The following is a 19225-nucleotide window of genomic DNA, read 5'->3' on the forward strand; positions in this document are numbered from 1 at the left end:
TGGTGAACGACTAGAAATAGAAGATTCGGTAGAACATGTCCTGGGGAACTGGACGTTTAATATAGTTTCACACCCCCGGGATGTTGTTGCCACGAAGGTCAAGTTCCAGATCAACCCACCTCCCGCTCCGAAGAGTGTCTAGTTTCCTCAATTCTGTTAGCCACTGAGAACAATCATCTTTTTCGTCAATTTGTAGTTGGCGTTCCTCCATTCGTGAGAGACATAAGGTATACTCGATTAGAGCGTCGTATATCCATTTGCAATCCTCAGCACCATCCAGCATATCTTTTAATACTTCTAATTGCCTGACCAAAAACTCAATTCTTTCTTCTGATGTGAAATTCGGTGTGATCGTGGCGTGACCGACGGGATCAGTTAATGTTGTCATGAGAAACTGGTAGTAAAACCAGGCTGACTGGGCATATGGATATGAATCTGTGTACATTGCAGCAATAATTAGGTCAAATTCTGGGGATTCGTTAGCACCATTTTGCTGACAGATTTATCAAAAGTTTTACCATCATCTAAAAATTGCCGCCGAGTAGGATCGTCCGCTTGCCGTTCTTCAAGTAACTTGGGAATCAACTTGCTCCGTCGATGCCATGCCGAGAAATTTGACAGACCCTTGTCTCCATGTATAACTTTTGTAGTGTACTCGAATTCCGATTCAACCATACTACTGCCATGCAGCTTCTGGCTTTCCAGTTGTGCAACGACTGTCCGTCTGTAACCCCAGCCATGAAAATTGCGGCTATCCTTGACGAGCATTTTTCCAACAAGCACCAGTTCCCGAGTCCAAAGACCTCGGGCTATTTGCCAATCCAATCTCTCATTTGCCTGATGTAGGAGCCAAAGACGATAATTCCAGAGCCAATAGCATTTTGGAAACTTCATCATGATGGGAAACAAAAATTCCAAGTCTGCCGAGATCAGATCAAGAGTTGTACCAGTCTTCCCACGAGTCTGGGATATTGGGTCGTGCTGGATCGTGTTCGAATCCGCGGGTATAGTAGAAGTAGAGGCGGACGAGGGTATGGAAGAGGTTTGTGTAGTGTCGGTTGGCGAAGTATTCTGCGAAGCCTTCGAGGGCGATGAGGAATCCGAAGATTTGGAGAATAATCCGTAGATTAGCAAACGCCTCCGGACGTTCCATATTGTATAATATTCGGGGTTTTCCTTTAGGAGCTTCGATGTGAGGTCGAGGACTTCGACTGTGTACTGCTCTTCCGCTATCTGGACTATATCAGTACGCCCCAAAGCCAATTTCCTTCTTTCCATACCTTCGCTCTGATCAATTCCTCCAGATCACGATATTCCTGGATCCTTTGCTGCTCCTCGTGGAGTTGTTCGTCCGTTCTAACCACACTGATCGCGGGGCGCGCAACACCATGCTGTTTTCAATCAGTCTTCCGAAAATCCCCAAACCCAGAGCAACGTACGCTTGCCATGTTTCGCTCGAAAGATGATTCTTACCTGACCACCTCGGAGCGCCGAGGAAGGGACAAGTTGCTTCGTGGCTTACAATTGGCTGCCTATGAGATGTTGTCGTGTGGTGCGTCTGGCATGGGAAGTCGCGAGTCAGATGTTATGCCAAGGATCATCCGCCTGATGTCATGCAAACCTTCCATCACCACACTGTCTTCGTCTCTTCTCCTCTTCCTTCATCAACACCAACATATCGGCGGATGCACGCGAAGTATTATTAACGACCAGCAGTCATTATTACATCTCTACGGTCCAAAAATCAGTCTCTTCCATACCAGGGGCGAGAGAATCGAAACAAATGCAGCAAGCATACACCAGAAGCTATTAGTGCTAGGGCAGCACTCCCAGGACTCATTTTTCTTCGGCTTTGTTTATTTTTCATTCTCTGGGTCATTTCAGTTCTGTTTTTCAGTGTGATACTTCTCCAATTACTTCCTTCTCATGCCAAAGGACGTTTGTGACAAGAGCTGGCAATCAACACTTCTGTCGCCGGAAATTCTCTTCACAGTTCAACCGAACCGCTCGTTCTTCGGACAGCATGCCACATTCCATATTGAATGTGACTAGTCAACCCCATTATACCCCAGGAAGTCCAATAGACTCAGGATATGACTCCAGTTCTCCAACGCGGACTCCACGAACGCCCACGAGGATTGTAGATAGCCTTACAGACTCGTGTTATGGCTCCTACTCAAAATCAAAGAAAAGATTCGATGCTATAGACAGGAGAAAGGACGCCTGTGGTAAAGTTACTTGAAAGGTTTCTTTCGTTAGTTACTGATTGCACGGGTAGACTTTCGAGAACTAAATAATCAATACCAAACAAATCTTGCCATCAGACAACGCTACGATGGCCCGTCTGATGATCAACCACCTCCCAGCGTCACTACTCTACATAGGCTGAAACCTAGCGTAACAGCTCGACGTCGACCAGTAATCAATAGTTGTGATTCAAACTCCACCCAAAAATCGACAACGCTTCGGCATCCTGACAGATTTGTGCCTACTCGCTCTTTGTCTTCCTTAGACCTTGCAACTCAGACATTCCGTGCTAACAAGGACCCGGCGAGTCTTACGTCTGACGAAAAGCTTCTTAGAAACAAGTGTGCTAGCTGGGATTCTTTCAATCCGCGAAGAAGGGTGACGTCCCCAGTACCGCGGGCAAGCAGACCTCCAGAGCGGCGGAACGTGTCTGGAAATCGAAGCGGCGGTGATGGGTGACACTTGTTCATGTGGCTAGCTAAATGCTGATGCGGTCTTAGGGGCTAGTATACTTTCTTTCCACAGAGAACCACCGGGACCTGATGGTGAACGACAGGTATGAGGAATATTGTTGTTTGCCATGCTCTCTACCTTTTGGCCATCCATTTCAGCCTCAGCTACTATCCTTAAACGCTACTACGCTTTACCTCGTCTGCTCCGTTACTGACCGTGATAGGTAAGTGTCGGTACTGTCTGGACTGTTGGGGGTCTGGCGCCCTTTACAGCAGGCGTTTCAAACGGTCGGGGTCGCCTAATGGGCAGTGGAACGAATGCGCGGCTCTACACAACTTCGTTTTCTGCTTCCAAACCAAAAGCACAAGATGAACTGGACAAGCATGAAGGACGGCTCGCTGAGGCATTGGAATTAGACCGTACTGCCAGAGTTTTTGAATTTCGAGATTCTCCAATCGTTGTCAAGAAACGTCCTACAAATGGCAGACCTCGGTCTTGGATGGAACAAAAGACTGTGTGGAAAGGTACTGAGTGGGTGATGGATGGCCCGGATCCGAGTAGGTGACATGCTCAGTTGTGCTCCCGTGCAAACAGATTGACTTGTCTTAGAAGTTCAAGTCACCCAGGAACCCCGTACTCTACCAATGGCTCCATTCAAGTATGTGAAACACTTAGATCTATGGCAAGTCGCTAACCGAGACAGAGTTCTAGACGCTCCTGGCTTACGAGACGACTTCTACTGCTCAGTCTTAGCTTATTGTGTAACCGTACACACGCTGGCTGTAGGACTTGGTCCACTCCTTTACGCGTGGTCAGAGATGCAAGGAGTACACCTGCTCAATGCAGGGCCACAAAATGGATCTTGGATCACATCACTTGCATTTTCTTCCGCCAGTGGTGGGAAGTCAATTCTCGCCACTGGAAGATCGGATGGATCACTTACACTTATGTCACTATATGACAGTATGATTGCACGATTTGAGATTCTTCAGCCTTGTCCAATTGCTTGCATAACCTGGAGGCCAAGAGTTACGGTCAGGCCTTCAAAATGTCCACTTACCCCTAGCATATCGGTAAAGACTGAGGATCTACTTGTCGGTGACGAGGTAGGAAACATTTATTACTATTCAGTGGAGTGGCCAGATTCGTGGGAAGTTACTCGCAATGGGTGGTCCGGCTCAATGACCTTAGTTACCAAGATTTCCGTCCATACCCAGCAAATATGTGGATTGTCTTTCAATGCGGAAGGAAATTTATTCGCCACTGGAGGAAACGACAATCTCTGCTGCTTGTTTCAATCCAGTTCTGTGCTGCACGGCTCAGCTGGAGATGACGCGACGTCTGGGCAGGTAATGACAGCGGCAGACGGCAACCATCGTGTCCATACCATTCAGGGGAATGCTTCGGTGAGAGAAATTGTATCCGGGGCGGAGAAGCACCGCTGGCTACACGGTGCTGCTGTCAAAGCAATTGCCTTTTGCCCCTGGCGCGAAGGCCTGGTTGCCACTGGCGGTGGAAGTAACGACAAGTGTATCCATTTCTACCATACATCCTCCGGAGCATGCTTAGCCACTATCAGCGTGTCTGCTCAAGTGACATCCTTGATTTGGTCAACCACGCGTCGAGAAATCGCCGCCACATTCGGCTATGCTCAGCCCGAGCACCCATATCGAATCGCAGTCTTTTCGTGGCCTGAATGTAAGCAGGTTGCAGCAATACCATGGGAGGGCGAACACCGTGCTTTGTACGCTATCCCGTATCCCGGCGGACCAAACGAGAGCCAGACTAGCAGAGAAGGTGGACGGGGACTCACTCGTACCGCTAAGGAAGGTTGTATTGTTGTTGCGTCAAGTGATGAAAGTGTCAAATTTCATGAGGTTTGGACTGCTAATCAGAAAGCTACTGCGGGTGGTGAAGGGTTACTTGGTGGTAGCGAGATTCTTGAAGCGCTGGAGGGTATTGATAAGGAGGGTGATGTGATTCGGTGATTTAAAGTTTGTTGAGAGAGGTTGGCGATTGTAAAAGAAGGGGGTCGTGATGTGATTGTAACTTTAGATTGCACTGGCTGGCTGGTACTCTTAGATGTGTGAGATTCAATCGTTAAACAAACTTACCCCCGAACTCTTTTTCCGTTAATTAATGGAGTAAGGATGGGGCCGGAATCCTTTTGGTGTAGCCTAGACTAAATAGATGAGTGTTAGGTATATTTTTGATCAGTTATCCTGGTTTCGTAGTAAGATGTCTGCTAGTAATTTCAGAGCCTGGTTGAAATGCATACTTGGAATCTATATCCAAGCCTCATATAACATTTCAAGCTCTCCTGGCCGGGCGCTTCCACCAGAACTACAAAGTGTGAAGCTACGAAAGGCAACATTAAAGTCACATACCCAACTCAGCTCCAGAACAAAACACAATGCCCTTTTAGTTCATGAATATTCCAATGTCATCATTGATATCCTCCTCATCCCTCTCCCCACGAAATCTAAACACCACACTTCCCCTTAACAAGACTCCCACCCACACCAACTAGCCCATCAAAATACGCGAGCAAAGTCTCGATCGGTAACATATCCATAAGTCCTAGACTAGGGTTCGAACTTCGGAGGGCTTGGCCTTTCCAGAGGACGCGTACGTAGTGGGCACTTGGGCTTGTAGGGGTTGGTGGTGCAGTGGAGAAGGAGGAGGACGGCGTGGATGTTGAAGTTGGGGGGGTAAGGCAAGAACACGCGCTTGATACTCTTGCTGGCGAGCCACCGCAATTGCTCGCAAAGCTTGGGATTGAGGAGGCGGAAGTCGCGGTGTAAGTCGGACAGAACTGAGACGCGGCTGCGGATTCTTGGATGAATTGGCGTAGACAGTTATCGCGGTTACATCCCTGTGCGAGGATCGTAGGTGTTGTTGTGATTAAAGTCGTAGGTGTAGCCACCATATCTTCTTTCTTATACAGTTCAAAGACCACTTCAGCGCCCATGCCAGGCCAAACCATCTGGTCTATCTGCAGAATAGATAGGAGGCGAGACATTGAGCCGTCGTGCGCGACGTTGTGCCTATAAATCACGTTTTCGTTGTCATCCATGATATCCCGTAGATGAGTCGTCAGTTCTCCGATCCAAACACCGTAACTGGCTACAGCAGCAGCAAGACTTCGAGGGTCGTCGCGGTACATGTATGAGTATTCATAATGTCCTAGACGATATACCGAGTCTGCAATGGCTTGGTCAACGCAGGTTGTTGAGTTGACTCCGTTAACGAGTTTGCAGGGAAATGGTTTGGAGTGGCATTGTCGGGCAGAAAGATTGTCGTAGTAGTGGTCGAAACTTGTGTGCCAGCCGCTGTCGGAAGCTGGGACGCCGGATATGTTGTCGAGTGTGGAATAGAGGGCAGAGGCAGCGGTTAGGTGGTTCGTCCAGGCTGGACCGGAGGTGATGGGGGAGAAGGAGCCCGATGGACAGGTGTAACTGGGTGCCAGAGAGTCATATCCGTTAGGCTACTTTAGTTAGCGACTTTGGGGTTCTTGAAGGGGGCTTTTGTGCTTACCTGAACGAGCAATGGTACATCTTGCTCTTTGCCAAACATGCCATTTACGAGCATGCCTGCCACTTGACTTGTAATCACATTTTGAGAGACCCTGAAAGTCATTTTCTCATCCAACTTGTCTGGAAGAAAACCCAAGAGATCATGGTATACACCATACAGGTCTTTACCATGCTGCCACGAATCGTCCATCCCTTCCGCCGTGATTTGAGGAAATTGGCAGCTTCCCAAGAACCCTGGAGGCGTGAAAGGGTTCTGGGGAGAGATGTATCCTTGCCAGTATGCATGCGCAGACTTCTTTCCTACTTTTGGTTGGCCGTAGAAGAATAGTCCTGCGTCGTCACAGTTCCATCCGTATGATTCGATTGGAAATGCGTTTGAGGCGTAGACGGTTCGTTTGTGATGACGATGGATCTAATTCTGCTATTAGTAAATGTGTATGATTGAGCTAGTAGTACTTACCACTTCCACATACTGAAGCTTATACTCAGAAGATGGCTTCTTGTACTCTGTTGCACGCACATGCGGCATATTACACCAGTTGTAAAGCCCATAGTCGGCCGCAGGAGTCTCCGAGCTATTATAAATATATCCATACACACCAGACCCTCCAATGACTTGCGTCAAATTGTTGATAGCCGTTTCATTTGGCGCATACCAGCTTAAGCTAACACCTGACGCAGCTGCAGCTTCCCCATGTTGTGCCAGGGAAGCTGTCAATGCAGCTAGGAAGCTAGATTTTCTAGAAGAACGCATGTCGTCGACCTCTCTACTAAGGAGTAGATAGAGAATAAGAACCGAAGCGATTGGTATGAGTTTCGTAGTCCAATGGCCACCAAGGCATGGAGAGTTTCGAGGGTTGTCCATCCATATTTATGTTGTAGGACCTGCAGATTCCCGAGTCCACGTTCCTGAAAAGATTAAGCAAAGTGGGATGAATCGAGAGGAATTGGCTTCTCGAGATCAATAAGGACAAGCGGCGAAAACGGTTCCTCCGGTGTAGCAAATGAATTGCATTGTTGAACATATACGAGAGATTGAAGTGGAGATGTGAGGTTGTTTCCTAGCTTGGAATCTGGGTGTTTTTTGGCACATGTTCGTGCTTTGCCGATTGAGTGGCTGAAATGCAGAAGCGGGGCTTGTCTCACCTTATTTCAACCTCACTTCAATTCTTACGAGACCACATGCCTGGCAATCCTAATTCATATCTTTCTCGCCCTTGGGAGATCAACTATCAGATGATTTATCTCATCTCGTTGAACTTCTATCACTGCGAGCTCATTTCGTTGAACGACTATACGGAATCGTCTATTATACTTGCCATAGAAACAGCCCAAACCAAACCAAATGCCCGATGCACTCCGCAATTACAGTGTATGGTAATGTACGACATAGCTAGGCATGGGCACATTGACAATGAATTATTTGGAGGCGAGTGATCAGATATATTAACGGATGCGTTGCTTACGAAGCCACCGATCGTAGGTAATCTCACATTCTTTCCCTTACTATCCTGATAATTAAGCAGCGGTCCAATCGACAACCTTGCTATCCTGGTAATTTAAGCAGCGGTCCCCTCGACAATTTCAATTCCGCCACCGTCAACGAGGTATCTTCTCATATATGGGTAAGCATACTTACCATCCCCCCATGCCACATCCCCAAGAAGTGTTACAAATGGGCTTGCTCCATCAAATAGTCTCAACTCCATATTCTTCAAACTACATCCAGCTTTTAATTTGGGAGCTAAACCACCAAGACGGAGAAGTTCCCTTTTGGCGTCATAAGCCTCACCAAGTGGGATACTTGGCCCCTTGTATTCGAAACGTAGATCGGCCAAGCGAGGCAGTTTGCATACCTCAAAAAGACTGCCTACTCTCTGTCTCTGTGTCAGCATGAATTCCCGTATGGGCCGTTCCTAGGAGGTAGAAAATGCACTTAGGGAAACTCACAACTTCAAATGGTACGAAGAGCTCCAGCTCTTCTAGCGCTGTGAAGTTGCGGGCGATAGTTGTTGTATTATCGAACGAAATAGGACTGGTGTTTGACATTCTTTTCGCCATTGTTAAACGAAGCGATTTTAACGTGTCGGCAAATCGTAAGAGTTTCACGATTAGACGGTTTACGTCAAGGGACTTGAAACAAGTAGTCTCGAAGCTCCTGAGCTTCTTCAAGCCTGCCACGAAAGTTCCCAGCAACCTCGAAGCTTCTTCGCAGTTGGTGTCATATGGTGTCAAGCTAATCTTGACCTCCCTCAATTCTGGTGTCTTACTTCCTTCGTCTTCTGAAAAGAACTTCAGGAAACTCCCCAACCTACTAGAATTGCTGAACAGTTCCAATTTTACAAGTCTGGAAAAGTCCCATGGATCACATGCCAGCCTTCCATCCCAGGAGTAAGAGTTGATCCTCAAACATCTTACCGGTACAATCTTAAGCGTCGGTTCTTCAAATTGACAATTGGCTAGCCCCAACGAAAGCTCCTCCAGCGAGTTGGCCTTGCTCAGTAGAGACTGGAGCTCTCTTGGCGATCCATGCACTGCTCCATTGTGTTTAATTCCAATCGCTGAAACTCTGGGGAATATCTCGATGAAATCTTTGCTCAGATCGATGCCTTGAATGACATCAATCTTCACCTTTGAATTGTACGCTTGGTGGGAAAATCTTTGGGTGCCGAGAGTAAGGGATCCGTATTCTGCAGGATTGGTCTTTCCCAGCAGTCCATCAATTAGCTTTTGAGGAAAGCGCGGATAGGGTGGTACACGACGTTGTACCCGTGGGTCGGCGACAATAACGAAACTATTTAAAGCGTTAATAACAAAAAGCAAGCACCAGGACAGTCTTTTACATATATGATTTTCTCTAGGCGGATGCAGTTTGATAGTAGACAGTTCATGAAAGCCCAACCAGAAGGAATCCCGTTAGGGCCTTCATCAATCTGTACGCACCTAGCATACTTGCACAATTGCGCACAGAAGTTCTCCGCAGCTTCATTCTGGTCCCAGAGATGAGACTCTCCGGGCTCACTGTCGATGAAGTGCACCAGGTTCACGTTTCTATATGTGTATGGTCTGCCGACCTCGTTCCAGGTACGACATACGAGACGGATGTCTATTGGAAAATCAAACAATGGGTGGATTTCGTGGTACTAAAAGAGCGTTAGCAGTAGCCGGCGAGATTTGTGTTTGCGTACTTGTTCCATCACCAGACCGAGTAGCTCTATCGACAGTTTGTTTATCGGACCCAATCCATTGGGAATACCGTCGAGGGGAACGCTGGATTCCGGTTTGCAGGACATTATGCGACAGGTCCTATTGTGGGATACTGTGTATGTGTATTGCTGTTGCGTGTGGCTGAATCTTTGTTTTTGCTTCCTCTGCGCGAGGTATCTTCAAATGTAGATTCCTTATTCAGGATTTGGGGATGCCGAATAGTGGCGATGTGGTTGTAGATCTTGCAGAACGCGTTTGGAGACGAGAGCTTTGTGTGTGTTGAGAATTTAGGCGTCAAAAGGTGTGCGGGACAGTCCAGACCACTTCCGAGCGGCTCAACGAGTATTGCTCCCTGTGACACGTCGTCCAATAGCCATTCAAGAATCCATCGGAAGCGCCATTTGCATTGTCGGTAGTAGATGTCACATTCTAATCACCGGAGGTGCACAGGAAGATTTCTTTGGGGGAAGATTACTGAAGTAAATGATGGAATGTGATGTTCACCATTGGGGAAGAGAGCCTAAATAGGATTCCGAGCACTCTTTGCTATGAGTGGAAGATGTCAAAGCTGTCGGTCAGTGAAACTTCGCTGTTCTTGACTCTGCGTTTTGCATTGTTGTCCAGTAGAACAACAGCATGACTACAATCCAACATGACTATAACCCAGCATTCCTTTGTTTGTTTTCAAGTATTGACACTACAGGTTAATACCGACTGTCCAACAACGTTGGGTGGAGCTTTGCTACTTTCTTGCTGATGAAGTGCAAATATTGTGCTAGCCGCTATCGGATTACGTGTATTCTAGCCCCCTGGTGCTTCAGAAACATAGTCCCCGCCTACTCTACAGGTTGCGGCCCATCTGCAATTGTACTTGTCAAACGCCCGAGGGAAGTTTGCTGGATGGCAATTACTAATGGTCCCAAAATTGAAACACGCTGTACGTACGGCCTTCCGCTATATCTCCCGCCATACAAGTGCTAATATTCTAAGTATTTACTTCACAACATCCAAGAATGACCTATTTGTAGTTTCCTGTGATTTGTCCGCTTCAAATTTTATAAAGTCATATTAGCCGTAACTCGATCCAATATATCCTTCCATCGGGTGTATCTACAATCATCAGCCGCAAAGAACTACGGTGGTCAATTTATGCGTGTATACTTTTGTTATACGGCAGGGTCGAGCGGAAGAAAGCTTCTACTTAGTTATGGTATGCAGAAAGTAAACTGAGAAAATCTGCAGCTTCATCTGGCGATCCCCTGAGAGCGAGAGTATAACTTCCGCCCATGCCATTATGACTGGTTAACATGACTTCTCCCTCCTTCCGAAAGTCCAAACCTGTTTTCCCGTTGGCCATGGTTGTCATCAACTCCAATAGATCCTCTGCGACATGGTACCGATTGTAATATGGGATATTGTTGCCTTTTATTTCCATTTGTAGTATGGTCAATAATGGAAGCGTGCATATATGTAACAGCGAAGACTTTCTCTGCAATCACGTCAGCCATCAATTCTGCAAGACTTCTCTGCAACAGCAGCCAAAGAGAAAAGTTTAGCTCGCACTTACGTTTTCAATATAAACATACAACGCTAGTTCTTGTAGAACACGACATTTTGTAATGATGAGCCTAAGTGCCCATGGATCCAAGAAGAACGTTCTTGAGTCTTTTCCGGGGCCCACCAGGCGCAAAACCTTCAACGTGTCGCCCTGAAGTGCGATAGACATTGGTATAGTATTAGAGTCGAACGCATTGAGTTTTAAAACAGTCAATTCGTTTAGTCGCGTGACGAATGCGGAAAGAGGTTTGAGGGCGGGTTCCGCAAATATTACTCCTTCAGTGGCTATTTCGATATCCACCTCTTTCAATCGTTGGGGATGGTTATCAATAAGGCGCTGGGTGACAGGATGAAGATCAGGTTCGAAGTATTTTAGAAGTTCCGTCAAACACTTTAGGTTGGTAACCAGATCCATGTGTCTTAACCTCGGCCAGTTCAAAACAACGAGTTTGCCTTGCGAGGCATCGTCCCATATGTGCCCATCCCTCAAGATTCTCTGCGATTCGCGGAAACGCTTTGGCTCTTCAGCCGAAAAGTCTCCATGTAATGCCAAACCCACCGTTTCCAGCCGCTGTGACTGAAGGAGCAGTTCCATTGCTTTCTGTGCCTCAGACCCTATTTCTAGGTATAGTTTCGCTTGAGTGAGTTGTTGTAGAATTGGAAAGGTTTTGCTTAGGGGTGTGCAATTGGGGAAGCCGATTGTGACGTTCGGGGGGTAGGTAGATGGTAGTGCGTTGACAAGTTCGGTAGGAAATTCAAAATTCAAGGCCGCATGAAAACCAAAATCAAGCGTGCTTGGTGAACAGGGAACTTGGGGTTCTCCCGAACTGCTCAGCCAACAGAATCTGTATGACCATTGATCAGAATTAGACAGCAAAGCAATGGTGTAAGACGGCATCATCGTAGAACCTACGTAATATTTTCCAACTTTTGACATCTCGAAAGAAATGCGTTCATCTGACGCCAGTCGGATATTATGTGCTTTCTTCCTTGTCCTAGAAGGACATTTCTGGTGTTGCTCTTTACAATTGCGCCAACCGCACCAGCAACTGCATCTCCTGACCACAGCACGGAGATGATGCCTTTCCTCAAAGCTCTTGTGAGATCCACGTTCGCGTAAGCATAAGGTATAGCCGCATCGTTCCAGGCTCTGCAAACTCTTCGAATGTCTCGTGGGAAGTCGTATGGACCAAAGTCTTTTTGGAGCTGGGGGAAGATTAGCTTTAGCATCTAGTGGTCTTGTACTGTCAACTCACGTGGTCCATCACTATCAGCAGTACGTCCGTGGTCAGTCTGGACACGGGAGGTGATGTGTTGGCGTCAGCCTCCGTCTGAAAATAGTTAGCACAAGCCTTTCTTATTGGTCCTGGAGCCAGGCTCTGTATCTGCAGAGAAGAATCTTTCCCAGGAGCTATCCCTAAGGGCTGAAACGTGAGAACAAAGAAAACGGCTTGCGTACAGTTGTTTCTTCGACTGGCATTTTGACGTTCTCTGCGGAACTGAGCTTGGTGTGAGAGCTAGCTGGATACTGTTGTGTTATTCGCAGTTGCTTTAGAGGTGCGTATCTGCGTATGGCGTTTGAATTGAATTAGCGCAGTGCTTTAGAGAACACGGTCGTGCAATCAGCGTTTAGCAAAGTCTTTTATCAGCGATCTTGCCTGTTGAGCAATGGTGATTCTCGATAAACAAACTTTGTGCGGAGAACAGGTCCAAAACACTTTACCGACACTCGCTTGATTCACATCTCAGCGAAGTATGATCTAGTGGTCCGATAGCAGTCCTGCTGACGCTGCTAATCAGCTGGCGTGCTGTCTAACTCCCCTAGCTGGTCAGTTGCTGCCGGTGAACAAAGAAAGTCAGGAAGAACAGTAAATCCATTTTGACAGGAAGAGCTACCAGGCAACTAGTTCTCTGTCAGGTAGTGGAGAGTGTAGATTTTGAGGTATTGATAGTATTGGCATCAAGCACATTATTCAACGATTAGAGTTGTCCTATCAGCAGGCTCTACTTCTCGGCAGAAAACCCCAAGCCTTGATACAGATTAAGCCTGCACACGAGAATAGCTTTGTAAAACAGCGAAAAAGGACAGAGAGCCAAACGATCTGTTTTCTTCAACAAGTATACTAAACAAGCTTTGAAGTAATCTATGGTGGTATTCTACAGTGCGTTCTGCTGCCCATAATGTATGCTCAGGAACTTCAAATACTCAACTGATCTATCCGCCAAAGCATCCGAAATCGTGCATGACGACCACGTAAGGATTTGTGCACAACAGGCTACGAGTTTATTATCACAGGTAAGTCCACTAACTGCAGCGACCACACATTTCTGGTTTTGTGCGAATTCGGAGACAGATATTGAAGTCGTATCTGTCACTAAAAAGGGTTTATGTGGCATGGTGAACAGTTGCCCGACAGCCTATGTTTTGGTTGGCATATTCAGGCCGGTGGGGGGCTAGGCAGCCCCTGCTGCTTCTGTTGCTGTATTTTACAACTCCTTTGGTACCGTTAGACAACTCCACGATCTGGAAACACCGTTGTACCTAGTTGAATTAGGGAACGGAAACGACCCTGTGCCTCAGTCATACTCGGTTCGCTTCCTGAACATTCGCACAATCAGCAGCTCTGTCATTAATTGTCTATGCTAACAAATCTGTCGCCCTGAATAGCAAAGTCTGTCAGCGTGTTGTTCTTGATCTTTGAAAGAACGCCAACTCACCAACTCTCCCTGGGATGTATTCAGAATCCGAGTAATGCGCAAAACTGAGTTTACAAAATTCAGGCATTCCGAAAGATGCCTTGGGATATCTGCCAGTGGTGCAAAGGCTGCGGATGCCCAAATACTAACCCGATTGCTATCTTGGGAGTATTCTACTCCATGTGTTTTACAATTAGGGCAGGTGCTAACTTAAATACAGAGAATCAACGATTAGGCCGGACTAAATCTGCGAGCTCTCGCAAAGTCGGAAACGAATCAATGGCAAATAGATAAGCTGGGAAGCTTCAGAGGGAAACCGTTTCCGCAGAAGGTACAATTGCGTCTAAGTTTACTCAAATTCTTTGGGACCATAGGAATATCGAACCAAAATCGAAAGCAGAGCAGGTAAGTAGGCAAGAGGTCAAGCAACATTGTATTACCTAGTATCCAGTTATTCTTACGAGATCTTATCGACCATGCTACCTTGTATGCACTTGCAGCTCACTCATCGCGAGTAAAGGCTTCAAGTCTTATCCCTTTCACCTCCAAATAGCATCCTCAAGCCCGCACCTCTTAAAGTGGATAGATGTGTGCTGATCAACTTCTCTTAGACTACTCAAAGTTACCTAGCTCATCAGTTGTATGTCGAAAATATCCATATTAAGAGTCCAATACCCAGTACGAGTACGTAGCTTGCGTCAATTAAGCATCAATCCGTCGCTAGTAGGCAATCAAGTCAAGTAAACGAGGACTCTCAACGCGTGCGAGCTTAAAGATGCCGGTTAGCGGTGGAGAGGATAAGGCATAATGAAACTGGATACAAACAGAGAGTTTGCTACTGGAGTGAGGAAATGGTAGAATCGAAATCGAAACAAGTCAGCACGCGCTACGAATGGCTAGACAAGCCCGAAACAAATACAACCATACAGAAGAGGCATAAGGAGGGGAGCATCGCAGACACTAAAGTAGATCACTGAGTCGCACCGGTCATGCGAAGCATAATTGACTCCATAATAAAACGCGCACTGGAAGAATTACAGCAAGAACGACCCAGAAAGGAGGAGCGGTTGGAAACAACACAATTGTGTACATATCAGCATGGCGCCTTTTGGGAGGGCTTCCGAAAAGCTAAACATCGAGTGTCACGGAATGACGGCATCGATTCGAACAAAACCCTGGAAGGAAATTTGAGTGAGATTTTATTCAATGAAGTTGAAAAATACAGATGTAGACGGGAGGTGCAGACGGGATGTATTGCCATCGACTGAAAAAGGAGGTCGCTTAGATGTGCCCCACTCGTCGGAGTCGCGGCCACTACAACACAATGGACATCAGCACAAGAAGAAGAAACAAGAAACAGTTCTACTTACGTATAATTGGACTCGAATGATGTATTCAGCTCAACTAAAATCCGCTAACCAAAGAATAGAAATGTGCGTTATAGTACGGTGTTAGCACGTTTGGGTTGGTTTGTACAAAAGTTGTTACTATGACCCACACAAATTTCAGCCAGGCTTGCATAACTATTTGTACCAAACAACACTCGGTGTCTCAACATACAACTTAGTATGATGATGTTCATCTGTACTTAGGTCAATTAGGTATGCAGTATTGTCATAGTGGAATTTGTAGAAGACCGGGTTTTATGCTCTTTCCATTTTGTGGAGTACGAGACTTACATCTGATAAAGCACGTCTCAATCAATTTCCCTCCGACGCAGTCAATGATCGTATGTACAGAGTGGTGTAGAGTTATAACGCATTGCACATCATAATTGTTGACTCGAGCATTCTATTTTTAATATGGTTTTTGGTGTTGTACATTTGGCAATATTCGGTTGGGCATGCCACTCACTGTTTGAATATGTAACATAATGGAGTAGAAATTGGGTTACCGGTATACCTATTCAGTTCGATTTCTTTTATCTACCGCGAGGAGTTTCCGAGTACCATTTGCAACATATGGGGTATCGGAAGACTGTGTTAGTAGAAGCGTCAGAGTTGATATCAATAGTATTGGGTCATTGATGTTAATTTGATTGTGACTTTTAGATTGACATGACTTGGCCGTTTTAATGTCAGAAACTCTACGCAGCCATACAATAGTATAATATACTGAACATGGACTAGACGAAATTAAGTTCTGTGTGAATAGGCTCAATAATGTTTTCTGATTCTAAATTTACATTCTTGTCAAGCTCTAGAAGAAAAGCTATGAGAATTGAGGACAACTCCGCAATTCGTACAACTATAACCAAGGTCGCTTGATAAACAAACGGATTCAATTTCTTGTACTTTGTGTGGCTACTGGCCATTGGTAACTCTTGACCGGCTTGTAACATCAAATCGTTTGCCATGACATGAGCACAAGCTCCTATAAATATTAGGGTCAATTCGTGTTTTTTCGGTGAACTAACACAACAGCAGAATTCCATTAACTTCATGTGATTACCAGTCACCCCACTTAGATCGTGGCTCTTTAGTATTCGCCGGAAATGAAAGTTTTGTCGTCCTCTAGATCAAACAGTGCCCCATTACTTCTCGTCTGTAGATAAGCAGAAAAATGGCTAGGATCAAACTCATAAGTTGCGAAGTGGTCCGGGGTTGGAATTCCTGTAGAAACGAGTTGGGGATAGGGGCTTGTGATGTAGTGACGAATTGTGACGGTTTCGAGAGAGTTACGGGTAGGAGTATAGCCAAATAGAAGGCGAGCTATATCCTTGCAGTCTTCGTTGGCTTTCTCCGGTTCCATGATCGATACTGAATCTCGAACGACTGTCAACCTGCAGTATTTGAGCTTAGGCATACGTGTAATGCTCAAAGCGCACTGATGCTTCTGTTACACGGTGTAAGCCTTATTGCTAGTATACAGAGGACCAGGGACTTCAAGGTCCAGGCAAGGGAAACCTTACTTGGGAATTTGGGATATCGACACAAAACACGCGAAGGTTGACGCAAGATTTCTGTATCTTGTCCGCAACCTCAGGAGACATCACATGGCCACGTAATGGGGGGTTGGTTTGCTTTTTGCGATGTAGCGACAACTCGAATAATTGATGGCCCAATTTTTCAATCGTCGGGAGCAACGACGTGAAATCATAGTGGTGAAGGTCTATGTGTGTCAGAGTGGTAAAATCTGCGATGAAAGCAGCGAGTCGTTCATTGTACAATGCAGATATTTCACCAGAAATCACAGCTACACTGATTTTGCTGAGTCGTGGGAGGCTTTTGGCGGTTTTCTGTGACATGAATGCAATCAAGCCACCCTCGGCATTCACAATGCGTAAGTCGCGTAGTTGAGAGAAGTCCCACGCTTTAAACTCATCTGGAGTATATGCTTCCCATGGATGTTCAATCATACGCAAACCCTTCATTGGTGATACAAAGCGACCATTTAGTTGCAGTTTGAATGGCACATAACACGAATCCCACGAATCTGCTTTCGCAGCGGCTAAGATAAAATCGGAGCATTCAACCGCCTGCTGTAAGTAATCGGCCGAAGTTTGTATTGTCGTCAAAACTGGGACTAGACAAGAAGGTATCCATTTAAGGGAGTTTACGAAGCCAGGTACCTCAAGCAGCAATGGCGGATTTCGCCCTGCGAGGTATTCGGTCAATAGTTTTGGAAATTCGTGGTCTCGGCCGTAGAAGGAATAACTAAAGGAGACTCGATAAGCATGATATCACTCCATCTCCAAGATAGTGGGAGACGTACCGAATGCGTTGCAACTTTACGCACGCCGACAACTGTTGGAAGAGCATACCCCACTGAATATGCTCCACCTCTGTACCGTTTATAGCGAGCGTGAAAGATTTGGCATGCAATACAATATTATTAATTTTAGAAATAGATGCCGTGCGGCTAATGTAATTGTCTTGTTTCATAATTCCGAAAATGCACTTCATGTTGACTTCGCGGTACACAAACGGAGTTGCAGCATCATTCCATTTTCGACACACAAGACGAAGTGATGCAGGGAATGGATAACGTGTGGGAGGCGTGCTGATCGCAAAGGGGGTCTCTTCTGGTGTTTGTGTATCGATCTGTTGATCTAAGGTTAGCATTGGATCGTTATCCATTCTACTATGAAGTTCTTTACTTGTTCCATAACCATTATCCATAATTCGATAGACACTTTGTCAGCAACACTGCGAGACACGCCTTGATTGTTTGTTCCTGGATCCATATATTTGCGGTTGGTGCGGAGTTGGAGTATAATTTTAACGACATGAAAGGAAGCAAGTGTGCGCGTCCCGGATAAGTTCTGCTTGTATCGGCGATCAATCACCTAATATCAGACCCGCAATAACATCGCTAACTTACTGTGGCAGTGAATTATCAACTGCCTCAAGTCTCATAAAATTCTAATGAACTTTGCTAAGGCTAACAGAAAAGATGGTCTTGGACGGTCTCGAGCTGCAAGAACTTTCTGAGTGCTTCGCATAAAAGGTTAAACTTACATAAAGAGGTTGTAGACATACTTGAGTGTCAATACTTGTTAATGGTTTCAATCTGGAATTGCAAGTTCTCTGTGGTTGGAGTAGAGCTCCTAAAGTGCGCTAAAGACAGCTGTTTATAGTGCGCAGGTTGAGTACGGCGTTAGCAGTAGATACTAATAAGCTAGCAACATACAAAGCACGGCCCTACCCAGAAGCACCTTTCATATACAGTATTTTCTTTGTATAATTATAGTGTTACTTGAGGTAGGTGTTCGTAATCTGGCCAGTACCTAATTTGCACACCAATCATGTGGGTTTACTACCCCTAAGGAGATACGTATTCTACCGAGTTCTATGCTAAGCTAGATAGCCATATAGCTGATTTGACCTACGGTCACCCACCCACCTGCACTGTAATATTCTCAGTTTGAGTGAAAACCAGTGTGAAATCAAAGAATTCGAACATGCCGAACATACCCAACCTCAAATAATAGACGCACTTGAGAGTAAAATTACCCATGTTTACGGCACAAGACGTCCTTGTTTTAGCACCCGTGTCTCAAAATCTTTGCAGCAGGACGCAAACGTCGATTCGTCTCTCAATTTCTCGGTGTGTCGTCCTATCTTGTAACACCAGGTCCTGTTTCTGGCTTTTGGAAGGTGTATTACCGACTCAGAAAGTAAAACATGGCTGGGGAAAGGGGCGAAATAGGAACAGAGCTTTTTCCTTATATTTATTCTGTGATTTCAATAATGATGAGTTTAGATCATAGACTTTGTTGGTCTTAAGTCAAATCATTGTAATGGGACATAACGAGACTCGAGAGCTTCAGGGAAAATAGATTTTGGCCTGTATTGATTCTGGTGTTCCTTCATCGTTCATCAAACAGGGAAGGGTTGGCGAACAATTTGATACCTAGCAGCTACTTCAGTCGAGGAATGTATGTCGATTGATACATCAATTTCGTCTTCCGAGGGTTAAGTGTTGGTGGTCGTTGTCCAGCTCGAGATAGGTGCCGGATAAACTTCGGGTAAGAAGCTATGGCATCGCGTCTCCTTTGAGACCAACGCGACAACGTCAACACTAAC

General features: G+C 45.9%; 6 protein-coding genes across 6 annotated transcripts; 1 reads left to right on the forward strand and 5 right to left on the reverse strand.

The window, feature by feature from the left end:
- Positions 1-67: 67 nt before the first annotated feature.
- On the reverse strand, positions 68-1448 carry GLAREA_03514 (Protein prenylyltransferase; the record flags this gene model as incomplete). Its single annotated transcript, XM_008083767.1, has 4 exons — positions 68-468; positions 519-1233; positions 1281-1391; positions 1440-1448. 4 exons carry the CDS (start codon positions 1446-1448, stop codon positions 68-70), a joined length of 1236 nt encoding a protein of 411 aa, XP_008081958.1.
- A 575-nt stretch (positions 1449-2023) lies between these two features.
- GLAREA_03515 (WD40 repeat-like protein) lies at positions 2024-4688 on the forward strand (the record flags this gene model as incomplete). The annotated part of the gene is made up of 6 exons (XM_008083768.1): positions 2024-2228; positions 2279-2695; positions 2748-2803; positions 2924-3257; positions 3310-3358; positions 3404-4688. 6 exons carry the CDS (start codon positions 2024-2026, stop codon positions 4686-4688), a joined length of 2346 nt encoding a protein of 781 aa, XP_008081959.1.
- Positions 4689-5182: 494 nt separating this feature from the next.
- GLAREA_03516 (Phosphoglycerate mutase-like protein) lies at positions 5183-6990 on the reverse strand (the record flags this gene model as incomplete). The annotated part of the gene is made up of 3 exons (XM_008083769.1): positions 5183-6187; positions 6238-6648; positions 6697-6990. The coding sequence occupies 3 exons, from the start codon at positions 6988-6990 to the stop codon at positions 5183-5185; spliced, it is 1710 nt and encodes a 569-aa protein (XP_008081960.1).
- An 805-nt stretch (positions 6991-7795) lies between these two features.
- On the reverse strand, positions 7796-9529 carry GLAREA_03517 (uncharacterized protein; the record flags this gene model as incomplete). The annotated part of the gene is made up of 4 exons (XM_008083770.1): positions 7796-8113; positions 8187-9030; positions 9180-9379; positions 9425-9529. The coding sequence occupies 4 exons, from the start codon at positions 9527-9529 to the stop codon at positions 7796-7798; spliced, it is 1467 nt and encodes a 488-aa protein (XP_008081961.1).
- Positions 9530-10644: 1115 nt separating this feature from the next.
- On the reverse strand, positions 10645-12480 carry GLAREA_03518 (uncharacterized protein; the record flags this gene model as incomplete). The annotated part of the gene is made up of 5 exons (XM_008083771.1): positions 10645-10932; positions 11011-11845; positions 11914-12206; positions 12257-12331; positions 12460-12480. The coding sequence occupies 5 exons, from the start codon at positions 12478-12480 to the stop codon at positions 10645-10647; spliced, it is 1512 nt and encodes a 503-aa protein (XP_008081962.1).
- A 3695-nt stretch (positions 12481-16175) lies between these two features.
- GLAREA_03519 (uncharacterized protein) lies at positions 16176-17883 on the reverse strand (the record flags this gene model as incomplete). Its single annotated transcript, XM_008083772.1, has 4 exons — positions 16176-16532; positions 16609-17353; positions 17412-17740; positions 17797-17883. The coding sequence occupies 4 exons, from the start codon at positions 17881-17883 to the stop codon at positions 16176-16178; spliced, it is 1518 nt and encodes a 505-aa protein (XP_008081963.1).
- Positions 17884-19225: the final 1342 nt, after the last annotated feature.

The sequence above is a fragment of the Glarea lozoyensis genome (genome assembly GCF_000409485.1).
Source record: "Glarea lozoyensis ATCC 20868 chromosome Unknown GLAREA2, whole genome shotgun sequence".
Classification (NCBI taxonomy): Eukaryota; Fungi; Ascomycota; class Leotiomycetes; order Helotiales; family Helotiaceae; genus Glarea; species Glarea lozoyensis.